The sequence below is a fragment of the Budorcas taxicolor genome, chromosome 4, assembly GCF_023091745.1.
Source record: "Budorcas taxicolor isolate Tak-1 chromosome 4, Takin1.1, whole genome shotgun sequence".
Taxonomy (NCBI): domain Eukaryota; kingdom Metazoa; phylum Chordata; class Mammalia; order Artiodactyla; family Bovidae; genus Budorcas; species Budorcas taxicolor.
Window position 1 is genome coordinate 113,521,452 of NC_068913.1, and position 24,060 is coordinate 113,545,511.

General features: G+C 54.7%; 1 protein-coding gene across 1 annotated transcript; it reads left to right on the forward strand.

Moving 5' to 3' along the window:
- Nucleotides 1-944: 944 nt before the first annotated feature.
- ZNF282 (zinc finger protein 282) lies at nt 945-23,838 on the forward strand. Its single transcript, XM_052638893.1, has 8 exons — nt 945-1,160; nt 4,029-4,448; nt 12,234-12,360; nt 12,874-12,993; nt 16,450-16,569; nt 18,213-18,326; nt 19,593-19,706; nt 22,985-23,838. Exons 1-8 carry the CDS (start codon nt 996-998, stop codon nt 23,836-23,838), a joined length of 2,034 nt encoding a protein of 677 aa, XP_052494853.1. The 5' UTR covers nt 945-995.
- The last annotated feature ends 222 nt before the right edge of the window (nt 23,839-24,060 follow it).

Below are 24,060 nucleotides of genomic sequence, written 5' to 3' on the forward strand. Positions count from 1 at the left end.
TTTGGCATTTAAACTCAGGTATGTGTGCATGCTAAGTTGCTTCAGTCATGTTTGACTCTTTGCGACCTCATAGACTGTAGCCCACCAGGCTCCTCTGTCCATTGAATCCTCCAGCCAACAACACTGGAGTGGGTAACTGTTCCCTTCTCCAAGGGATCTTCCCAACCCAGGGATCGAACCCAGGTCTCCTCTGTTGCAGGCGGATTCTTTACCATCTGAGCCACCAGCAAAGCCCTGACACTAGTAGGTGCTCAGTAAACAGTTGTGGAATGAGTAAATGAGTTTCCCCTTCCCACGCTTTCTCCATCAGCCTATCTTGTCCTCTTCCCCCATCCTCCTCTGACTTGGCCTGGTGTTCCAAACTGCTGTTGAGCTGCATTTAAAGGTGCCAGATGAGGCTGCTGTTAAAACCCAGGGCTCTTTTCCTGGCTGGAAAGGTCTGGCCCTCTTCTAACCCAACCCAAGTCACTTCTCTGTCATCCAGGCAAAGGCCCGGAGTTGATCCAGGTAAATCTGGATCGAGAAAAGGGACAGTGGGGGAGGTGAAGCCTGCAAAGGAGTGAGGCAAGAGGCAAGGCCAGAACAAAGGTGGCTGAAGACAACTGCAACATTTTTCAGAAGGGTCAGGTCCTTTGGGATGCCCAATAGATATCAGCCGAACGGACAGAAATCCCTCCCCGGGCTTGGGACCCTGAGCGGTTGGGGACTTTGGGGTAGGCCACCCGCACCGAGGGGCCCACGGGCGGTAGGGCCACCTCGGGGCGGCGCTGGCTCCGGGCCCCGGAGCGGCCCCCGTCGGTCCCCGCAGGCGGGCAGGAGCTCGGAGGCCATTGGCTGGCGGCGCGGGCGGCGGAGGGGCGGGGAGCGCCGCCGAAGGGGACTGTTTGCTCCTACGGGCTGTAGATGGAGCTGTCCGGCCCCGGCGAGGGGGAAGGCGCCTGGAAAACGTTCTTCTTCTCCCTGGCCGGCCCGAGCGGGGGAACAGCGCTCCCAGGATGCAGTTTGTGTCAACACGGCCGCAGCCTCAGCAGCTGGGCATCCAGGGCCTGGGGCTGGACAGCGGGAGCTGGAGCTGGGCGCAGGCCCTGCCCCCGGAGGAGGTCTGCCACCAGGAGCCGGCGCTGCGCGGGGAAATGGCCGAGGGAATGCCGCCCATGCAGGTGGGTGCACCCCCGCCGGCGCCATGGCCGCCCGCCTGCCGTGGGGGCGGGGCGCGGGGCCGGGGCGGCGGGGGCCCCGGGCCGCGGGCGGGGGTGGGGTCGGGGGGACAGGGGCTCGCGCGGCAGGCCGGGCCCGGCGCCCTCGCAGGCCCCCGCCCGCACCCCGGAGCGGCGGGCCCCCGAGGCCGCGTGCCGGCCGGGCCCGGAGCCGGCGCCCCGGGGAGGCCCCCGCGGGGCCGGGGGTTTGCGGGGGGAGGGCCCGGAACGCGCGGTCCCCGCCGTGACCGCGTCCCCCACCCCGGCCCGGGCTCGCCGAGGGGCTGGCCGGCCGCCTCGCGCCAGGCCGGGGACGTGGGCGCGCGGGGTCCCTGGTCAGATTTTACCGCTGCGGCCAACTCAGACAGAAAGGTGTGTTTAAATGTTGTACGGCCATCATCTCTCCCCAAGTGTAACAGCGATTCACGTTTCTCCCTGGCACCGGCTGTGATCGAGGAAGGGGCCGGTGAGAGGTGCTTTTGCCTTCTTGCCAGCGGTGGGCAAACTTGGCCGCACTGTTAGAAGCACCTGAGCACCTTTCAAGACTCCTGACTCCCAAGCCTCCTCCAGACCGGTGAAATCTGAGTCTCTGGGGTTGAGAGTGGGCACCAGTCCTTAAGGAGGAGCTCACGGTGCAGACGAATTGGGGAGCCAGAGCTCCAGGGCTGTGTGTGAGGCGGAGACAGGCCTCGATGGCTTTGCCAGGGGCAGAGGGTGGGACCTGACCTCCGCTGGACTCCACCAAGCCCCTCTCTGTCCCTGGCCTGGTTCTCAGCCAGCCAGGTTCTGACACGTCGGCCAGGAGTTGCTGTGTCCTGTCTGACCATGTTTCAGCCTTACATCTCCAAACCTGTTTAGGGGAGCAGAATCTGCCGCCCCAAAATCTGCCTCCTTGGCACCAGGATTATTTTAAGATGGTTATTTTAGAGGAGCTGCAGGCACAGGAGACGCTCTGAAAACCAAGTAGGAGTTCCCTTTGTAGAGGAGAAACCTCCATCGCTGTACCAGGAAGAGGGCATGACTCAGTCGCTAAAAACTCTTTATCAGAGAAGGCAGCGACTTATGTCTGCATTAACCTGTGCCCTTACATCCTATCCTTTCCCTGGGCACCCCCATAACTAACTCCCCAGCCCCCCAACATCATCCTTTGTCTTTAGCTGAAGATGGTACTTCATACAGTGGTTTGGGTCATTTTGGCAGATCACTCAGGTCTCTGGGTCTCGCCCATGTTTACAGGAGGTATGTTTGTTTGTTTAGTCGCTCAGTCGTGTTAGACTCTTTGGGACCCCCATGGACTGTAGCCTGCCAGGCTCCTCTATGGGATTTCCCAGGCAAGAATACTGCAGTGGGTTGCCATTTCCTTCTCCAATACAGGAGGTATACGTGTTACTGAAATTGTTTTTCTCTTGTTGATCTGACTTATGGCAATTTGACTGTGAGACCAGGGAAGAACCTAGAAGGGTAGAAGAGGAAAATTTTTCTCCCCCAACACCTGCGAAAAGTAAACTGGGCCCAGTGACGTTCTGAACTTCCACCCGTCAGCCCTTGACCTGTTCGGTGGGCCAGGCTGGAATGACACCTCTGTGTGCTGAGGGCACAGCTTTGCTGGAGATGCCAGGACCTCTCGCCCAGGCCCTGCTGCCTTTTCTCCCATGTCAGGAGTTGCTCCCTGGAACCTGTGTGATCTTCCTCTGTGGCTGCCACAGCCGTGCCAAGTCTGAGAGGGCCGTGAGCATGTCTGTCCCGACCTGCCCAGCTCACCTCTAAGTAACAGGTCTCCACTTCACCCATCCTGAGGGCCCCTTCAGCAGCAACAGAGAGAACAGAAAGTGACCCTTCTCCTGTCACATGGCAAGGAGAGACCATTTCAGCCCTGCTGTCCAGCAAGCCCTGGGTGCTGGTGGGGTATGGGGCCAGTCCCCGGGTCAACAGTACACAGTGACCACCCCTCTCTTGGTCATAGGGATCAACTCTTAACTTGCATCCTGGGGACTTTGCCTTTCTGGGTGAGGACCCAGAGCTGGGGGTACTGGAGGGCCAGGGCCACTGGGTACCCCTCCCCTGGGGAAGCAGGAGGGGTGGGGGGACCTTCTCCTCCTCTTAGAAATGCTCCCCCCTCCCTCCTCCTCAGGGAATGACATTTTCGGGCACACCCACTTTGGAAAATATGAATACAGAGTTGTGTAAGGAGACAAGGCTGCTCGCTTGTTCTCTGGCTCGGGCTCCCAGTGTCTCCGGTGCCCCCAGCCCCATTATCTGAACTGTGTTTTTGTCAACCTGCAGCACCTAGAACCGCTCCAGTAGGCGGTGCAGAGCTGTGCTCTGGAAAGGCACTTCTCTGGGCTTCTATTTCATCATCTTTAAAGCAGAGCTCTAGGATAATCATTCTTGCCCTAACCTGCTTAGAGATTGCTGGAACGATTAGGGGGCGCGTGACTGATGTGAACATTTTTGCTTTGAAGCAGCAAATGCTGGGCAAGCTCTTCGGAGTTCACCATTAAGTTTAGCCCGCTAAGAAAGCAGCTGGTCTCGTCAAAGAGAAGTGGCCTGTGACAGTTTAGGCCAGGGTCCACCACCTTGACCTGCCATGGGTCAAGGTGGGTGGTAGACTAGTGACCAGCCCGACTCCCGCAGGCCGGGAGTGGGAAGGTCGGGTGGGTGGGTGCCCAGCTACTGCTGCGGACCTTAGTGAACGCCGTAGCCGGAGAGGAAGGGGCTTGGCGGGAGAATGGGGATCTGCAGCATTTGACGCGTTGTCCCCTGCTCTCGGGCCACCTTCGCTCCTTACACGGGGTCTCATGCCGGCCATCACTTCCCCCACTCTGCCCGCAGGCTCAGGAATGGGACATGGACGCCCGGCGACCGATGCCTTTCCAGTTCCCACCCTTCCCAGATCGGGCCCCTGTCTTCCCCGACCGCATGATGCGAGAGCCCCAGCTACCCACGGCAGAGATCTCACTCTGGACCGTGGTGGCCGCCATCCAGGCCGTGGAGAGGAAGGTGGATGCCCAGGCCAGCCAGCTGCTCAACCTGGAGGGCCGGACGGGGACGGCCGAGAAGAAGCTGGCCGACTGCGAGAAGACGGCCGTGGAGTTCGGGAACCACATGGAGGGCAAGTGGGCCGTGCTGGGGACCCTGCTGCAGGAGTACGGGCTGCTGCAGAGGCGGCTGGAGAACATGGAGAACCTGCTGAGGAACAGGAACTTCTGGGTCCTGCGGCTGCCCCCGGGCAGCAAGGGCGAGGTCCCCAAGGTAAGCGGTGGTCCCCAAAGGGCAGGGAGGCTGGTGAGGACCTTGATTTCATTTCGTCAGGCCTTCTCACAAACGTCTCTGACACCCTGTTGCCCAATGTTGGTGTCCTCTCAAAGCCGGCCTCCATTTGAACAACCTCGTCTGGAACGTTCTTCTGCAGGGAGGCTGGCCTCTACCCATTCCCCACAGAGCCCGCGGGTTCTGTCTGTGAGCCTTTTGCCCTCTCTGCTCCCAGTCCCTCCCAAGCGGTCTGGGTGTCTGCAAATTCCTAAAGCTTTTCCCGCCTGGGTTTTCGCCTTGACACCTTCAAAGACCGTTTGTCGTTGGCTGTGGTCTGCGCCTGCTCCTCTGCACGCGGCTGGAGACAGACCCGAAACCACTCCAAGCAGAGTTGCTGGAGTCATGACCGTCACCAGCGGGCCCATCTCATGATCAGAATTCATGCTCCGTTTCCTATTCTGTTTTCCCTCCCACCTTCTCCTGGCCCATCAACCCTGCACTCTCAGTCAACGGGCTGCTTTCCCAGGCAAGAATACTGGATTGGGTTGCCATTTCCTTCTCCAGGGGATCTTCCTGATCTGGGGATGGAACCTGGGTGTCCGGCATTGCAGGCCAATTTTTTACCAACTGAGCTGCCCAAATGAGAACGTAAATAAGTCTGTACACTGTGATTGCTATGTCTCTTAAGTTTTTCCCCCTGTAAGTGCCTCCTTTGTCTCTCCCACATCCCCTTGTAGTTCTAGGCCATCTGACCTGTGGACTTCCTCACTGTCTGGACTCTGCTGCTGCGTCCTCCCTGGTCTCATTTACTGTGTTCCTCTCTTCTCAGTCTTCCAGTAACCTGGGGGTTGGGTTATTCTCCCTGAACTCATGTGGCTGAGGCTCTTGCCGCCACCTCGTCATCCTGTTGGTCTTGCCAGAGCTCTGATGGTGTCCATAGAGCCAAGGATCACTGGAACCACAGTATTAACCTCCCAGTCTTCGTCTTCCTGCCCTTTCATGCAGGAGACCACCACCCTTCCTAGAAACACCTGTTGGCTCCCGGACCCCCCGGACCCCCCTCCCCACCTTGGTTCTTTCCCTACAGCGCCAGCTGCTGCTTCTCAGTCTTCTTTGCCGTTCCCTCTCCTTTCCTTATGTTTGGGGTGGTCCCGGGCTCCTCCTGGCCTGCCTGCGGTCTCTCCTCCCTCCCTCGTGATTTCACCCAGGCTCAGCGCTGTAGACGCAGCCTGTGTGCTGTCAGCTCCCGAGTGCAGTCTCTCCCTCCCACTCTTGCTCTCTGTATCCTGCCTAGACTTCCTTCTCGAATGCCAGATTCGCATTCCTGCCTGCTAATTCAGCATCTCCATCAGGCTGTCAGCAAATATCTTAGATTTAACTCAAACCAAACTGGGGCCTCCCTGATAGCTCAGTTGGTAAAGAATCCGCCTGCAATGCAGGAGACCCTGGTTCGATTCCTGGGTTGGGAAGATCCCCTGGAGAAGGGATCAGCTACCCACTCCATTATTCTTGGGCTTCCCTCATGGCTCAGCTGGTAAAGAATCCGCCTGCAATGCAGGAGACGTGGGTTCGATCCCTGGGTTGGGAAGATCCCCTGGAGAAAGGAAAGGCTACCCACTCCAGTATTCTGGCCTAGAGAGAATTCCCAGTTCATGGGGTCATAAAGAGTCAGACACAACTGAGCGACTTTCACTTACTAACTTACTTAAACTGAACTTCTGATTTCTGCCCGAACCCTGCTCTCCTCAAAGTCATCCTCATCCTTCCAGCTGCTCAGGCCGCAAGCCTCGGGGTCATCCACGCTTCCTCTCGTTCTCGCACCTGATTTCCATTATATTAGTAAATACTATCTGATTTTTCTTCAAAATATGCACACAGCCCCCCTCCCACCCCCCGCCACCTCACTGTTCCCACCTTCGTCTAATTGTAACCACCGCTGCCTCCTGTCTGATTCCTGCTGTGGCCTCCGCACTGGTCCCCTTGTCTCCATCCTTGGCCCCCACGCCAAACCATCTATTTTCAACAGAGCAGCCAGACTGATCCTTTTGAGAAATATAAATCAGTCATATCACCTCTGTTTAAAGCCCTCAAATGGCTCCCCAGGTTATTCAGTTTAAAAACCTCCATTTTGTCAGTGGTCCCCTCCCTCAAACCCACCCCTCTGACCTTATCTCCCTCCACCCCCTCTTGCCCACTCCTTGCTGCCAGCGCACCACAGGGTCCCCCTGGCAGGGACTTTCCTTCACTGAAGCCGCCCCCCTGCAGGTCGCTCCCATCAGGGGTCTGCTAGCTGTCACTGGATCAGTGTCCCCTTCATGGCCACCCAGCCCAGCACACTCTTTCCTTGGTCCCTGCTCTCATTTCCTCCAAGCAATTAAGCATTCAGGTATCTGAAATACTTTCTCTGTGTCTCTTGGTTGGCTTTCCTCCGTGTGGTTCACTGCAGCATCCCAGTGCCTGCGACAGGACCTGCTTGTAGCAAAACATGTGTGCCGAGTGACTCTGCAGCTGGAGGGCTCACGCTTCCACATAAGGGCCTGGCCCTTTTTTATCTTTGGTTCTGGCAGTCAAGCCAGTGGCTTGGCCAGAGGAGGTGCTGGGCGGTGATCCATCGAGGCCTCGCAGAGCTGAGTCCTAACAGCGGTTCCTCCCTAAGCCGCCCTCTGCCGCTGCAGCCCGCGGGGCTGGTCTGTGTAGAGTTTGGCGTATAAACCATGTTGCTTGTGATCATCTCCCCACACGCCGCCCTTTGCTATTGTCTGTGCTCTGCACTTTAACTCAGTGCCGAGTCCTGGCCCCGCTGTGCATTGAACCATGTGTCAGGGTCTTGATTTGTACCTCACGGAACATGGCTTACTTGTGGGGTCCAGAAGCAGAAAGCTTGGGTTTGAATCTTGGCTTCACCACCTATCAGTTTTCCTACCACAGGTCAAGTATGTTTTCTGTTGTCTCTGGGCCTCCTCAATCCCTGTTAGGAAAGAACTGACCTTTAAATAAGTCATTCAGTAAGTGAATTCCCAGCAGGTCCCTCTGAGATTCATTGTTCTCATCTGTAACATGAAGATGATAATACGCTTGATTTGTGGAGCTGCGAGGACTGCTGGGACAACACCATGTAGCTCATTGTATTAGTTGTCCATTGCTGTGTAACAAATACCCCAACACTTAGCAGCCTAAAAAAATTATTTTTTATCATCTTACAGTTTCCATGGGTTAGGAATTCAGGAGCAGCTTAGCTGAGTGGTTCTGGCTCAGAGTCTCATGAAGTTATAGTCAAGCTGTTGACCGGGGCTACAGTCATCTGAAGGCTCAACTGAGGCTGGAGGATTGGCTTCCAGTTGCTCCTTCCTTCCTGGCAGGAAGCCTCAGCTAGGTCCTCACTGCTTGAACCTGTCCTGTAAGGCTGCTCAGGCATCCTTATAACATGGCAGCTGTCTTCCCCCAGAGTAAAAGATCCATAAAGAGAGACCAGGATGGAAGCTGTAGCAACTTTTATGACTAAGCCTCAGAAGCTGTTTTACAAATTTGTTGACATACTGAGTGCAGCACGCTAACAGCATCATCTTTTAGGATTTTAAATAGCTCAACTGGAATTCCATCACCTCCACTAAGACGCTGGCTACTTGGAAGGAAAGCTATGACAAAGCTCGATAGTGCGTTAAAAAGCAGAGACATCACTTTGCCAACAAAGGTCCATAGAGTCAAAGCTATGGCTTTTCCAGTGGTCATGTACGGATGTGAGAATTGGACCATAAAGAAGGCTGAGCGCTGAACAATTGATGCTTTCGAATTGTGGTGTTGGAGAAGACTCTTGAGAGTCCCTTGGACTGCAAGAAAATAAAACCGATCAATCCTAAAGGAAATCAATTCTGAATGTTCATTGAAAGAACTGATGCTGAAGCTCTAATACTTTGGCCACCTGATCTGAAGAGCTGACTCACTGGAAAAGATGCTGAAGCTGGGAAAGATTGAGGGCAGGAGGAGAAGAGGGTGACAAAGGATGAGATGGTTAGATATCATCACCAACTCAGTGGACATGAATTTGAGCAAACTCCAGGAGACAGTGAAGGACAGAGGAGCCTGGTGTGCTGCAGTCCCTGGGGCTGCAAAGAGTTGAACATGACTTACTGAACAACAAAACAGCAGAAGTTGTAGACCATCACTTCTTTTGTTATTAGAAGCAAGTCACTCAGTCTTGCTCACACTCAGTGGGAGGAGAATTAGGCTCTATTTTTTGAAGGGACAAAGAATTTGTGGATGTATTTTAAAATATCCACAACCATAAGGCACCATGAGACTGTTAATATTGCGGGCCATAGTTTTAATTCCTTGTAGACTCTTGGCCTTGTTAGATGCATTCTCTTTGTCAGATCCAAGGAAGGCCATTGTCTCTCAGCTGCTCTGTGCCTTGTGGTTTCTATTAATTGTGTAATTATTCATGGATAATTCATGAATAATCTTTTCTGTCTGGCTGAACTGTAGGCTGCCTGTAGTCTTGGACCATGTTTCAGACTTCTGCCACATCCTAGCACAGTGAAGTTTTTGCAAAGTGATATCTTTTGCCACCTCGGAGACTATGGTCCCGGAATTTTGACTGGTGAAGGGAGGCAGAGGAGTTGGTGTGTTGGAAAAGGTAACAGGTTTTTTTTTTTTTTTTTTTTGGCCGCACTGGGTCTTTGCTGCTGTACACGAGCTTTCCCTAGTTGTGGCGAGCAGGGGCTACTCTTCACTGTGGTGCGCAGGCTTCTCACTGTGGTGGCTCCTCTTGCTGTGGAGCCTGGTCTGTGGGCACGTGGGCCCCAGTAGTTGTGGCACACGAGCTTAGTTGCTCCGCGGCACGTGGACTCTTCCCGGACCTGGGATTGAACCCATATCTCCCGCATTGGTAGGTGGATGCTTATCCATTGTATCTCCAGAGAATTCCACCAACTTGGTTTTGAATACATTTAGTGTGAGGTCCTTAAAAGATGAATAAACGAAGCCAGTCAGAAGACTGTTGAAATGTGAACTCTGAAGGGAAAGTTGAAGAGTGTCATCTACAAAGAGGTACCCACAGAACTTGTAAAAGACACAAGCCAAAAAAAAAAGAAAGAAAGAAATTGCCAAGGGGAAAGCAAGGAAACAGGGAAGAGTGAGGGCCGGACCTTGGTCTCGGGAGGAAGAAGGAGGAGCTGTAAGGAGGATGAGAGCCGGGCTCCATGGTTGTAGGAAGCAAGCAGGGGGAGATTTCAGGAAGGCGCTCTGGCCTCTGTGAGGACTGAGGGGTCGAGGGTTAACGGCAGGGAAGCTGATAACCTCCCAGGAGGTGGTTTAGACAGTGGGGGGCAGACAATGGGCAGATTTCAGGGGGTGAGGGATGTGTGGATTGTGAAGAAAACACAGAGCGTGCATCTTGGGATGTTCTTTTTTTTTTTTTTGAGCCATGCCAAGGGGCATGTGGGATCTTATTTATAGTTCCCTGACCAGGGATGGAATCCGTTCTCCGTGCAGTAGAAGTGTGGAGTCTTCACCCCTGGACAGGGAGGTCCTTGGAATGTTTCAGGAGAAGAAGGCACGTAGCCTCACTGAAGGAGGCAGAGTGGAGGGCTGGAGGCCCTGAAGTGAGAGCAGGGTGGGGAGAGACGGAAGATGCCAGAGGGAGAAGCTGGCATGGACTGAGTGTCACAAGCAGGAGGAGAAGGAGAAATGAAGGGCACGTGTGGGGAGTCGGCTCGCCTGGGAGACGGGCCGAGCCAGGAGCTTGCGACCAGCAAGCTGCCATCACGGGGAGACTGGGGATGGCTGGGGAGAGCGAAGAGCTCAAAAGAAGCCTCCCGGGGAACACAGCGAGATGGGAACAAGCTGGCCAAGAGGCTTGCGAAGCAGCCTGGAGCCTCAGCCAAGAGGTCAGAGTGTATTGCGATTGTCACCTGCAGAATTTGTGACCTTTATCTCGGGCAGGGAATTTAAATGAAGATGGCTCTGCCTCAGTTTTCCTAGGCTGGGGGTTCGCCCAAGCCTGTGGAAGGTCCAGGGGATTAGAAGCTCTAGTTCTGTTTCTACAGATGGGAGTGAGCTGCCAGGCGGTAGGCGGCACCCAGGTGCGCATGTGGCACCTGACCCTGGCACTGGCACCTCTCCTCTGTGTAGAGGCACTGCCCACTCACCAGACAGCGCACCTGCGGGCCTGCCCAAGAGGGCAGCTTTTTCTAATTCACACCAAGGTACCACGTGTCAGGTACCAAGAAGGATGGTACCAAGAGTCAGGGCTTGGGGAGAACCGAGGGCTTGGGTTTCAGGGTGAGGGGGAAAGGCTGGCCCAGCAGGAACAGAAAGTGTTAGGAGGTGAGGCTGGTGGTCAGCACAGGGCAGCTCAGATCCTAAAGTCACGGAACTGAAACCATCCTGAACGATTCTATGCAGATGAGGTCAGGCTGGTGAGTGACCGCAATGGGCAGACAGGAGGCCTCGCCCACCCAAGATGACAGCTTTATGGGGCAGATGAGATGCCCTGAACCTTGTGACTGATGTTAGACAACTGACGACTCAGGCTCCAGCGGGACCTTCCTAGTGTGGGTGAAGACCATTCAACACATCCAGCAAATGCTTACTGACTCCAAACTACGAGCTTCTAGATGCTTGGGACATCGGTTCGGTTCAGTTCGGTTTAGTCGCTCAGTCGTGTCCGACTCTTTGCGACCCCATGAATCGCAGCACGCCAGGCCTCCCTGTCCATCACCAACTCCCGGAGTTCACTCAGACACGTTCATCGAGTCGGTGATGCCATCCAGCCATCTCATCCTCGGTCGTCCCCTTCTCCTCCTGCCCCTAATCCCTCCCAGCATCAGAGTCTTTTCCAATGAGTCAACTCTTCGCATGAGGTGGGCAAAGTACTGGAGTTTCAGCTTCAGCATCATTCCTTCCAAAGAAATCCCAGGGCTGATCTCCTTCAGAATGGACTGGTTGGATCTCCTTGCAGTCCAAGGGACTCGCAAGAGTCTTCTCCAACACCACAGTTCAAAAGCATCAATTCTTCGGCGCTCAGCCTTCTTCACAGTCCAACTCTCACATCCATACATGACCACAGGAAAAATCATAGCCTTGACTAGACGGACCTTAGTTGGCAAAGTAATATCTCTGCTTTTGAATATGTTATCTAGGTTGGTCATAGTGGTGCCCAAAACATCAAGATGCCAGAGCCTTAGCACCAGCAAGTTTTAGTGACAGAAATGTAGCTGTGCACTTAGAGGTGACAGAAATACAGCTTCTCAACAGGATTTTATTGTACTTGATTCCCTGAGACTCCAAGAACCTACTCTATGTCTGTCACCCTGAACACCAAAAGCTTGACCTTTGGGTACCCAGTTGACCTTAAAGTGAATTTACAAAGGATGTGGTTAAATGCCTCATTTTAATTTTTTTATTATATATTTTTTCAAACTTTTAAACTTTTCATTTTGTATTGGCATATAGCCAATTGACAATGTTGTAATAGTTTCAGGTGAACAGCGAAGGGCCTCAGCCATAGATATGCATGTATCAATTCTCTCCCAAACTCCCTTCCCATCCAGGCTGTCACCTAACTTTGAAATGCCTCATTTTTAAAAGGCAGTGGTGACCATCTGTTATTGGAAGCTCAGGAGAATCAGAGTGGACTGACTCCACTGAGACAGGCCAAGCAGGATGGGGAGGTTGGGGCCATGGGGACTGGGGCCAGAGTCTGGGGTGGAGCGGTCAGTACCCCTCCCGGGAGCTGGGGAGGAGCAGCAGGCAGGAAGCACCAGGCTAACACTGTTGTTGGCCCAGGTTCCAGTGACCTTTGTGGACATCGCTGTTTACTTCTCTGAGGACGAGTGGAAGAACCTGGATGAGTGGCAGAAGGAGCTTTACAACAACCTGGTTAAGGAGAACTACAAAACCCTGATGTCCCTGGGTAAGTGTGCCTTCCGTCCCCCAGGCGAGCATCTTCGGAGTAAGGGGTGACATGCTTCTCAACCCAGGGTGCACCCCTAGGCAAGGTGTTTCATGTTTATACTTCACAGAAATTCAAGAGACGATGTGCTTCCCTGTTAGGAAGTTAGAGCAATTGATAAGAGTATGGAAAGTAAAGACCCAGGAACAGGGCCTGTTACTACAGAACTGAACACTGTGCTGCTACTATTCTGGAATACAGCCCAACAGCATCCCTAGGCGCTACCTCCCAGCAGCCCTGGAGAAGCCACCGGTCTCTGCTGCTGTTTCTGGGTTCCAGAACCCAGCTAGTTCTCCACCAGGAACTGGAGCATCCATTGACTTAGACTCTCCTGAGAGGTGACCTGACATAACGGTCACCTCCGCCCGCCGAGAGAGGCGCCAGGGTAGAGGAGGGGAGGGCTCCCCATCACCCTTGATGGAGACCCTTTGGTGAAGTTCCCTCAGCCCTTCCTTGCCTTCCACTTCACTCCAGACTCGGAGGGACCCGTGTCTAAGCCGGAAGCCCCATCTCAGGCTGAGCCCCGGGAAGAGCCCTGCGTGTGGGAGCAGCGTGACCCAGAAGAGAGAGAGATCCTCATGGATCCAGACACAGGTGATGGCAGCTGCAGAGAGCCCCAAGTCGGGGTGGGGCGGGAGAGAAGCCCCCATCCCAGCATGAGTTCCGGGGAGCAGCGGGGCGCGGCTTCTCTTAGTTGTTCGTTGGGCCGGTTCTGCCACCTTGCAGATTGGGCGGTCACATACAGGAAGTTTCAGGGCCAGGAAGGCCACCATGGAGGTTCGTCTTTTGGGTTAGAGGCATGTCACTTGAGATGCCCAGGTAAACTGGAGACGATGGAGAGGGGCGGCCTCCCAGGCCTGACTGGGGCGCTAGACATGGGAGCGGCCCTGCCCAGGCAAGTGGGCGGAGAGGGCTCTGCGTGGGTGTGTGGTGTGCGTGGCTGTGTGGGTGTGTGGTGTGTGTGATATGCACAGGGTGCTTAGTATGCATGCTGTACGTAGGGTGCGTGGTGTGAGTGGTGCGCGTGGTGCACGTGGCCGGTTGCTTTGTGCCCAGCTGTCATCTCCAGCATTCTCAGCCTGTTCTCACAGGCAGATTTACCCTCCAAGGCTGTCCCCTCACCCGAGGGGAATCTTATGTTCTAAGGATCCAGTTCCCTGAGAACATCACACCTGGTGACAGGAAGTGTGCGGGTTCTCAGGGACTCGGCTCTCCTGACGGTGTCGAACCAGGTGAAATCCGGTCCTCCGACCGTATTCTCTGCCTCGTCACAGCAGCCTTCCTATCGGGGCCTTCTGCCCCTCCTGTCTTACATGTGGAGGGCGTGTTCACCGAAACCTCCCTAGAAGGTTGCTCGAAGACAGCCCCCTCCCTCCCAGTCTGCTCTCCTTCAGTTCAGTTCAGTTCAGTTCAGTCGCTCAGTCGTGTCTGACTCTTTGCGACCCCATGAATCACAGCACGCCAGGCCTCCCTATCCATCACCAACTCCCGGAGTTCTCTCAGACTCAAGTCCATCGAGTCAGTGATGCCATCCAGCCATCTTATCCTTTGTCATCCCCTTCTCTTCCTGCCCCCAATCCCTCCCAGCATCAGGGTCTTTTCCAATGAGTCAACTCTTCACATGAGGTGGGCAAAGTACTGGAGTTTCAGCTTTAGCATCATTCCTTCCAATGAACACCCAGGACTGATCTCCTTTAGAATGGACTGGTTGGATCTCCTTGCAGTCCAAGGGACTTGTAAGAGTCTCCAACACCACAGTTCAAAAGCATCAATTCTTCGGTGCTCAGCTTTCTTCACCGTCCAGCTCTCACATCCATACATGACCACAGGATAAACCATAGCCTTGACTAGACGGATCTTTGTTGGCAAAGTAATGTCTCTGCTTTTCAATATGCTATCTAGGTTGGTTATAACTTTCCTTCCAAGGAGTAAGCGTCTTTTAATTTCATGGCTGCAGTCACCATCTGCAGTGATTTTGGAGCCCAGAAAAATAAAGTCTGACACTGTTTCCACTGTTTCCCCATCTATTTCCCATGAAGTGATGGGACCGTATGCCATGATCTTCGTTTTCTGAATGTTGAGCTTTAAGCCAACTTTTTCACTCTCCTCTCACTTTCATCAGGAGGCTCTTTAGTTCCTCTTCACTTTCTGCCATAAGGGTGGTGTCATCTGCATATCTGAGGTTATTGATATTTCTCCTGGCAATCTTGATTTCAGCTTGTGCTTCCTCCAGTCCAGGATTTCTCATGATGTACTCTGCATATAAGTTAAAGAAGCAGGGTGACAATAGACAGCCTTGACGTACTCCTTTTCCTATTTGGAACCAGTCTGTTGTTCCATGTCCAGTTCTAACTGTTGCTTCCTGACCTGCATATAGGTTTCTCAAGAGGCAGGTCAGGTGGTCTGGTATTCCCATCTCTTTCACAATTTTCCATAGTTTATTGTGATCCACACAGTCAAAGGCTTTGGCATAGTCAATAAAGCAGAAATAGATGTTTTTCTGGAACTCTCTTGCTTTTTCGATGATCCTTATTGACATGTGATTCACATTGCCATAAATTCACGTTTGGAGTGTAGGATTTAGTGGTTCACAGGCTGGTGCAGCCATCAGCACTATCTAATTCCAGAACATTTCCTCATAGGGAACCCCACGCCCGGGAGCAGTCACTCCCATTCTCCGTACCCCGCCAGTCACTGGTCGCTATGGATCTGCCTATTCTGGACATTTTGTCTAAATGGCTCCTTCCCTGGCTTAAGCACCACACATGTTTGAGGTCAGCAGCTGTGACAACCTTTCCCATGAAAGCAGTGTAACCTCAGCTGTTCCACTGAATTGTCATCTATCCCTGTGTCACATAGGACAGAGACCACGGTGTCCATTTAATCGGGGACAGAGCAGACTGAGAGCCAGAGAGGCCAAGTGACTCATCGGCTGGGCGGAGAGCAGACCTGAAACCCAGATCCGAGTCTTCCATTTTCTCATCTAGTCTCTTTCCTCCTGCCTGAGCTGTCTTCTGCCGGGGCTGGTGGTGTAGGTCACACCAGAGAGCCTCGTAAGAGGAAGATGCCCTGTGGTCACGTCTTGGGGTCTACATGGAACATGCGTTATTGTCCCTTATGCATAGGATGCTGTGCGATAGCCATCCAGGAATGGGGCTGGGCTGCTTCCCTTTGCCCACTCTAACTTGCTGCTAATTGTGTGTGTGTGTGTGTGTGTGTGTGTGTCTGTGCATGTCTGTGTGTGTGTCTGTGTGTGTTGTGTGTGCCTGTGTGTGTCTGTGTTGGTGTGGGTGTGTGTCTGTGTGTCTCTGTGTGTATCTGTGTGTATGTCTGTGTGTCTGTCTATTTGTGTCTGTTGGTGTGTCTGCGTGGGTCTATGAGTGTATCAGTGTATGTCTATCTGTGTCTGTGTCTGAGTGTGTCTGTGTGTGTGTGTCCGTATGTCTCTGTGTATCTGTGTGTGTGTGTGTGTTTGTGAGTATGACTGTGTGTGTGTGTGTGTGTGTTGGTGTGTGTGTGTCTATGTGTGTCTATGTGTGTATGTCTGTGTGTCTGTTTGTTGGTGTGTCTGTGTGTTTATCTGTGTGTCTGTGTATCTGTGTCTGTGTGTTTATCTGTTGGTGTGTCTATCTGTGTGTCTGTCTGTGTCTGTTGGTGTGGGTGTGTGTGTCCATCTGTGTCTGTTGGTGCAGGTGTGTGTGTGTGTGTGTCTGACCCGATCTTTCTGACTGGGGTGCAGGATGAAGCCGGATGTCTCCCACGTGGAGGGAGCCCTGCGGCCCACCCTGACAGCAGCCACCCAGCACGGGCTGTCTCCGCGCTCTCTGCCTGCCTTCTTTTACCTTGCTCTGCAGCATGGCCCACCCCCTTGTCCTGGGGGTTGATCACCCCCTGCTCCCAGGCCCTTCTGCTCCTCAGGGTTCTTGGTGCCCATAGGAACCCAAGGCCCCTGTGCTCTCTTCCCTGGCGAGCGCTGTCGGCTGTGCCCCTGACCCCGAGCTGACGATCATTCCTGAAAACGGTACCGACCGTGTGACCCTCTGTCCCCAGGAGCAGAGCCCCTGGGGCCGGCACCGGACACGTCCTCTCAGGTGAAGCGGGAGGAGGCCCTGTGCGCCCGGGCTCAGCGGGGCCTGGAGGAGAGAGCCATCCCCACGGAGTCCATAACCGGTGAGTGAGCGACCTGGCTGCCCGGGCTGAGTGGCTGAGGGAAGGGTCTGCATGGTCTGCAGGTGCCCAGCATTCTCTGACAGGTGTGCCCGGCCAGAGGCCTGAGCTGAAGATGAAGTGTTGGTCCACGATTGATGGATAGGAAAGACAGGGTTTCCCACGAGGCACAGACACGGTGCGTGATGGGGACGAGGGGCCAGCACCTCTAGCCTTAGCTGTTCTGTTTTCTCTTCTTTGTAACATCAGGTTTTAACTATTCGTTTCTCCCCTCGAAAAACAGTGTCTGCCGAAGTACCGAGAGTGAAGCATTTTAGAGGTTCGGTGGGTAGGGAAACTGTGGGTCCCTAAGACCTGCTCCCAAGTGGGAAGAACTGATTTGTTTTAAACAAACACAGCTGTTGCCTCTGTGCCAGCCGCCCCCCTGCCCTAGGCGCCGTCCTGACGGGCAGTCTGGGTACTTCTTCTTTGACAGCATCCATCCAACATGTGTACGTGAGCACTCTGTTCGAGAAGATGTGGCTTAGTCAGAGTTCTCCAAAGAAGAATAGGGTGTGTGCGTGCACACACATGTGTAAAGAGAGAGGGATTGAATTGAAGGAGTTGGCTTCTGCCAGCTGGAAACCAGGGGCAGTCTGCCGGTAGGATTCACTTTTCCTCGGGGAGTCAGTCTTTTCCTATTTGGCAGTCAGCTGGTGGGAGAGGCCCACCCACATAACCGAAGGTAATCCACCTTATTCCAAGTCTATGGGTTAAGTGTTAAACTCCTCAAAACAAAACAGCATAACAGCATCCAGAGTAATGTTTGGCCCGCTATCTGGGTACTGTTGCCTAGACAAGCGGACACATAAAATTACCCATCACAAGATACAGTAATGCCCTGTGACTATAAGTTAAGATGATAGTATATTATAAGTTAAGATAAGCTCTTAACTTACCCATGGGTTAGGGCTCCACAAGCTTCATCCCCTTAGTCAAAGCCTCATACTCATAGGTGAGTAGTAACAGCCCCCCAGCAGAGGAAGACAGCTTTCCAGTTCATCCAGCTCATTCCTTGAAAGCTTATATAGATAGCCATGTTACTATCTCCAGTGGAGTCTTTGAGATAAGAAGGCAATAAAAGGTAGATGAAGTTTAATGGAGTCTGCAGAGGAAAGAACAGGTAGGTTACATCTTAGAAAATTCCCGCTAAGATGGTGAAGATAAAAGGCTTTCTTGTTCAGTCGCTCAGTTGTGTCTGACTTTTTGCGACCCCGTGGACTGCAGCATGCCAGGCCTCCCTGTCCTTCACCGTCTCCCAAAGGCTTCCTGGAAGTGTCATTTCCCTGGCTGGTCCTTGCAGGAGGAAGACCTCCCTCATGCCGGTGCTCAGGCTTCGGGTGTGAAGCTCCGTGGAAGGGGTTACATTCCTGAAGGACAGACAAGCTCTCTCAGCGGCATCCCTGTGATGTCATCATTCCCCCGTAGTTTCCACTTATTCTCAGCAAAAGCACCAGCAGTGGGGGCCAAGCCGACTTAAAGCTTTAATGACCTCCAATGATTACCGCTGACGTTTAGGGAAAAGAACCTATTGAGAGACATAAAGCAGTGCCTGGTGGGCGGGCCCGTGTCCCTTAACCCCTTTGCCGCTCTGTCCCGTCAAGCAGACTCACCGGCCTCCGCCCAGGATCTCCTGTCCCGGATCAAACAGGAGGAGCCCCCGTGCGTGTGGGACCAGCAGGACTTGGCGGAGAGGGACATCCCAACAGACCCCAACTCAGGTGAGTGGGCCGCCAGAGCACATGGAGGGTGATGTTCCTATCTTCTGGGAAATCAACCCGACTGAGTCACTTTGGTCCAAGGCCAGTGAGAAACTCAGGGAATGAACCACTGTGTGTTCCCCAGAGGACGACTTTGTACCCATTTTTGTGTGTAACTACTAGAAAAGCGAGGAGGATTTCTCTAAAGGAATCCTTACATCAATAATTTGTCCTGTCAGTGAACTGATACTGAAATGACTTAGCTGATTTCTGAAGTATAATCAACAAGCCTTTTATTTATTTTGTACTTTTTTCGGCCATGCCACGCAGCATGTGAAATCTTAGTTCCCTGTCCCAAGATTGAACCTGCACCCCAGTGGAAGCACAGAGTCTAAACCACTGGACGGCCAGGGAAGTCCCTCAAAAGCCTTTTAAAGGTTGCGCATATTTCTGACAGAAAGTAATTTACATTTTCTGGAATTTTCCTTGAGCGAATACTAGCTAGATGACTCCCAGAAAATTTCTGGGGGTAGTCCAGGCATAAACGGGAGCATAAAAGAGCAGTAGGGATGCTCTGCCCACCCAGGCCCCACGTGCGTGTATGTGTGTGTGTGCATGCACGTGCGTGTGCGCATGTGTGTATATGTGCTTATGTGTGCACACGTGTGTGTGCATATGTGCATGCACTCACGTATACTTGCAGAGTGGAGGAGGCCAGCGTCATCTCATTTGGTGGTTGTGACCCCTGGGGACACCAGGCAGAAAAGCTGATGTAGAGTCTGGGGTTCCGTGTAGTCTGTCAGCTCTCCAGGGTCGCACAGTTTGGGGTGGGGAGCTGAAGGGCTCCAGGACAGAGGAGGAAGCAGTGCCTCCTGATAAGGGAGGTGGACGTTCTGCTGCAGTTCTCATTAATGACCCTTGTCCACCGCCTCTGCCGTCGCTGATCATGAAGGCCTCGCCCTCCTCCCTCTGTCCTGTGGGCCGTCAGAGGCTGAGCTCCCCTCTGGCCTGGCCCCACAGATGGCCCTGGGGCTCCCAGGATCCCAGTCCTGGCTCGGTCGCCACACGGGCCTCCTGAGAGATGGGCCTCCTGCCTGGCTGAGCCCAGGTGCAGCAGCATCAGTGAAGTCCATTCAGGACCTCGAAGAGGGTGGGGGCACGGGATACCCAGACTGGCACACGCTCTCTGAGCAGAGCAGTGGCCTCTGCGTGTGGTGGTGTTTGAGCCTTTGGTGGGATGCTCGGCAAAATGAACAGGCTCTAAGTCTGCCTTCTCTCCCCAAACAGAGTCTCTGATCTCCGCCCACGATATCTTGTCATGGATAAAGCAGGAGGAACAGCCGTACCCATGGGGCCCACGCGACTCCATGGACGGGGAGCTCGGGTTAGACTCTGGCCCCGGTGAGTGGGGCACCCAGCCGGGCCCCTGGGTATTTGGTCCAGAGGGATGGCTGCTCACCCACCCTGCCCCTTACAGGGTGATGCTCTGTCGTGGCGGCCTTTCAAAGGCCTGTATCAAAGCATTGACCCCTTTCCTTTCGAGGATGCAGGGGTGTTAGTTTCCTAGGATGGCTGAAGCAGCAGACATTTGTTCGCATAGTTCTGGAGGCCTGAAGTCTGAAGTCAGAGGTTTGGCGCGGCCCTGCTCCCTCTTAAAGCTGTGGGGGACCCCACCTTCCCTCTTCCTAGCTTCTGTGTCTGTTGGTGATCTTTGCTGTCTTTTGATCTGTGGATGTATCACCCTAATCTTCTGTCTTCACACCGTCTGTGTGTCTGTGTCTTGTAAGGTCAGGAGTCACGTGGGATCAAGGGCTTGCCCTCCTCCAGTATGACCTCATCCTAACTAATTACCCCTGGAAAGAGCCTATTTCCAAAGAAGGTCACACTCTGAACCACTGGGGGGGATCCAGATTTTGACATATCTTCTTGGAGATATGTCTGTCTTGGAGATAACATCTTCTGTGTTGCTGTTGTTCAGTTACTAGGTCATGTCTGGCTCTTTGTGACCCCATGGACTGCAGCACACCAGTCTTCCCCATCCTTCACTAGCTCCCAGAGTTTGCTCAAACTCAGGTCCATTGAGTGGGTGATGCCATCCAACCATCTCATCCTCTGTTATCCCCTTCTCCTCCTGCCTTCAATCTTTCCCAACATCAGAGTCTTTTCCAATGAGTCGGCCCTTCGCATCAGGTGGCCAAAGTATTGGAGCTTCAGCTTCAGCATCAGTCCTTCCAATGAATATTCAGGGTTGATTTCCATTAGGATGGACTGGTTTGATCTCCTTGCTGTTCAAGGAGCTCTCAAGAGTCTTCTTAACAGCCAGGGAAAGGAGAGTGGACTGGGAGCGAGAGGAGCTGAATGTTGACAAAAGTTTCAGTGGCATGCTGGGACATGCTGCCTGATTGTGAAAGTCTGAAAGAGAATGGAGGTAAAGAAGTAGTGAAAGCAAGTATAGCTAACTCTTAAAAAGAAAAGGAACAGAGAAATGAGATGAGCTGGTAGCTGGATAGGGGAGCACATGAAGTCAAGGGAGGGTTAAGTTGGGTGAAGCTGTACCATTGTGTCTGGAAGGATACTCACTGCTTTCGAACCCTCATTCAGACTGCCCTAAAGAATAAAGACAAAAAAATAAAACTAAAAAAGAGAATTGCGGTAGCCGAGGACAGAAACCCACCCATCCACACTCAAAGAATAAAGACATTTATTCTCTGATGTAATGAAGAGGTGGTCTGGTTTCAGTCTTGGTTAGTTCAAGGATCCAAGGCCCCAGGTTCTTTCCAATCCTTGCTCGTCCACCTGTGGTGTGAATGGAGCAATATGGCCACAGCTGTTCCAAGCATCACCTCCAGCCCCAGAGGGGAAGGAAAGACCATCTTTTTTTTCCCTACACTCTCTCCAGGGAGTGAGGAAGCCTTCCCAGCAAACACATCTCATTGGCCAGAACAAGGTCATGTGCTTGTATCTGAATCAGCTACTGGCCAGGGATTTCCAGAGTTATCAAGTCCTCACATTAGACCCTGGAGGAGAAGGTGTGACATCTCCTTGGAAAATGGAAAAATGGGACACACTGATTTGCAGGGTAGGAGGCCAGGGTCTGAGACGTGTGATCTTCTCCAGCAGTCTTCAGCTGCCTGAGTGCTGTTACCCACACTGGGGTCCCCTGGGCAACCCCGACAAAGGAAGGGGCAGAGGGACCCAGGAGCTAAGCTGGGTCAGGAAGGCAGAGCACCAAAAAACGTGCCCATACTGAGCGTGACGACGAAGGATCAGAGGAGGATTGGGACCGTTTGGGGTTGGGTTTCCCGGGAAACAGTCCCCGAGATGGAGGTTTCCTTGGGGGTCCTCTTGGGAATAACACCTACGAAGGAATGAGAGGAGCAGATTGTGGAGAGGGAGAAGCAGGGCCCACAGTGCAGCGGTGACAGAGGCCACAGCCAGACCTCCCAGCAGTGTCGGCTGAGAGGGGGGGTGCGGGGCAGGCTCAGCCCAGTCTGTTTAGGAGCAGCTGGTAAGGAACACATGTCATGGTTTGGGGCTCCTGTAGGAAGAAGGGACTGTGAACGAGGGATCCAGGAGGTGATGATGGAGGGTGAAGGAAGGAGAAGGCTCCTGAACACGGTCATCAAACCGAGTGGTTCCTTGGGGGTCAGAGTCCTGGCCTGAGGTCGCGGCTCTGATCGATGCTCTAGGCTTTGTGTCCCTCTGACCCCACGGTAGTGCGGGAGCATGGACTATGGAGAGGCAGGGATGCAAGCAAAGAGCATCATTGCAGGAGCAAGACTGGTGCTTCCTGGGGAGGCTGGCCGAGCAGCCGCTTCCACAGGAGGGGGTGCACAGCGTCATGACGTCTGCTCCCCACAAATGGGATCTGAGGCCAGATGGGACTCACACCAACACAGTTGACCCCACTGCTGTAGGAGGCCAAAGGCTGCATGCTAGGTGGAAATGCAACCTCACAAGGGAGGTGGGAGGCATGCCCCCAGCTCTCTGCATTCCACTCCCCTAGGCCTTTAGACAGGCTTTTCACCTGGGATGGTGGTGGTGGTTCAGTGGCTCAGTTGAGTCCGACTCTTTGCCACCACCCCATGGACTGTAGCCCGCCAGGCTCCTCTGTCCATGGGATTCTCCAGGCAAGAAGACTGGAGTGGGTTGCCATGCCCTCCTCCGGGGGATCTTCCCAATCGAGGGATCAAACCCCGGGTCTCCTGCATTGCAGGCAAGTTCTTTACTGCCTGAGCCACCTGTGTGGTGGGTTCACCTGGGATAGGTTCTGGCAAATTCTTTCCATCTTGTCAAGAAATTCTCTTTAGATAAATTAGCATCAAACATCAATACAGTTAAGTCTATTTCCGGGCAATTCTGCCTTTCAAGGGAGCTTTCGCGGAGCGCCGCTCTTCCCAGCATCTGCGGGAGTTTCCTGACCTAGCTGCGTGCCCCCCAGCTACCCGCTTCGGGTGCCTCCGGCTCACGGCTCTGTGCGGGTCCGAGGGTCAGGCAGCCGTGTTTAATTCGCTCATCCTCGGGGGGAGCTGGGGGCCCGCCAGCCCATGACTCGCAGGAGGCCTCAGAGGACCTAATCAAGGACCCGGCCCCCACCCCGCCTCGCAGAGACGGTTTGGGTCCCCCGCGCCCCAGACGAGCCGTATCAGCATGTCCCTTCTTCGTGTCTCTCCCCACAGGTGACAGCCTGCTGATGGTGAAGAACCCGGCCCCGCCCCCGCCGCCGCCGCCGCCGCAGCCCGCCCCGCCGAGCCTGCCCCGGCTGCCGGCGCCCCCGGAGGACGCGGGCGGCCCCCCGAGCCGCGGCGGGGGCGCGCTGCTGGACGACGGCTTCCCTGCGCTGCCCGGGGAGCGCGGTGCGGGCGGCGAGGGCGGCGGGGGCGCGGGCGGCGGCGGCGGCGGCGGCGGCGGGGGCGTGGGGGCGGCGGGCGGGGGTCCGGGCGGGGGCTGCGGCAGCTGCTGCTCCCCGGGCGGCCTCCGGCGTAGCCTCCTCCTGCACGGCGGCGGCGGCGGCGGCGGCGGCGGCGGCGGGGCGCGCAGCAAGCCCTACTCGTGCCCCGAGTGCGGCAAGAGCTTCGGCGTGCGCAAGAGCCTGATCATCCACCACCGCAGCCACACCAAGGAGCGGCCGTACGAGTGCGCCGAGTGCGAGAAGAGCTTCAACTGCCACTCGGGCCTCATCCGCCACCAGATGACCCACCGCGGCGAGCGGCCCTACAAGTGCTCCGAGTGCGAGAAGACCTACAGCCGCAAGGAGCACCTGCAGAACCACCAGCGGCTGCACACGGGCGAGCGGCCCTTCCAGTGCGCGCTGTGTGGCAAGAGCTTCATCCGCAAGCAGAACCTGCTCAAGCACCAGCGCATCCACACGGGCGAGCGGCCCTACACGTGCGGCGAGTGCGGCAAAAGCTTCCGATACAAAGAGTCGCTCAAGGACCACCTGCGTGTGCACAGCGCCGGCGGCGGCGGCCCTGGCGGCGGCTCGGGCCTGGGCGCCCCGCGGCCCCTGCAGCCGCCGCCCGAGCGAGACTAGGGCCTGGCGGCGGCGGCGGCGGCGGCGACGACAGGAGCAGGGCCGGGGCCAGGGGGCGGGGATGGCGGGGCGAGCCTGGGGGTCCCCCCGTCCCCCCCACCACGATCCCGCCCTCGGTTCTCTGGGCGCCTTCCCTCCCTCGAGCCGCCACCTGCTGGAAATTGGGAACAGGAATTGCACTCCAGACGGGGGTCCCCCTGAGGGTGGGAGGGGCGGGCGGGA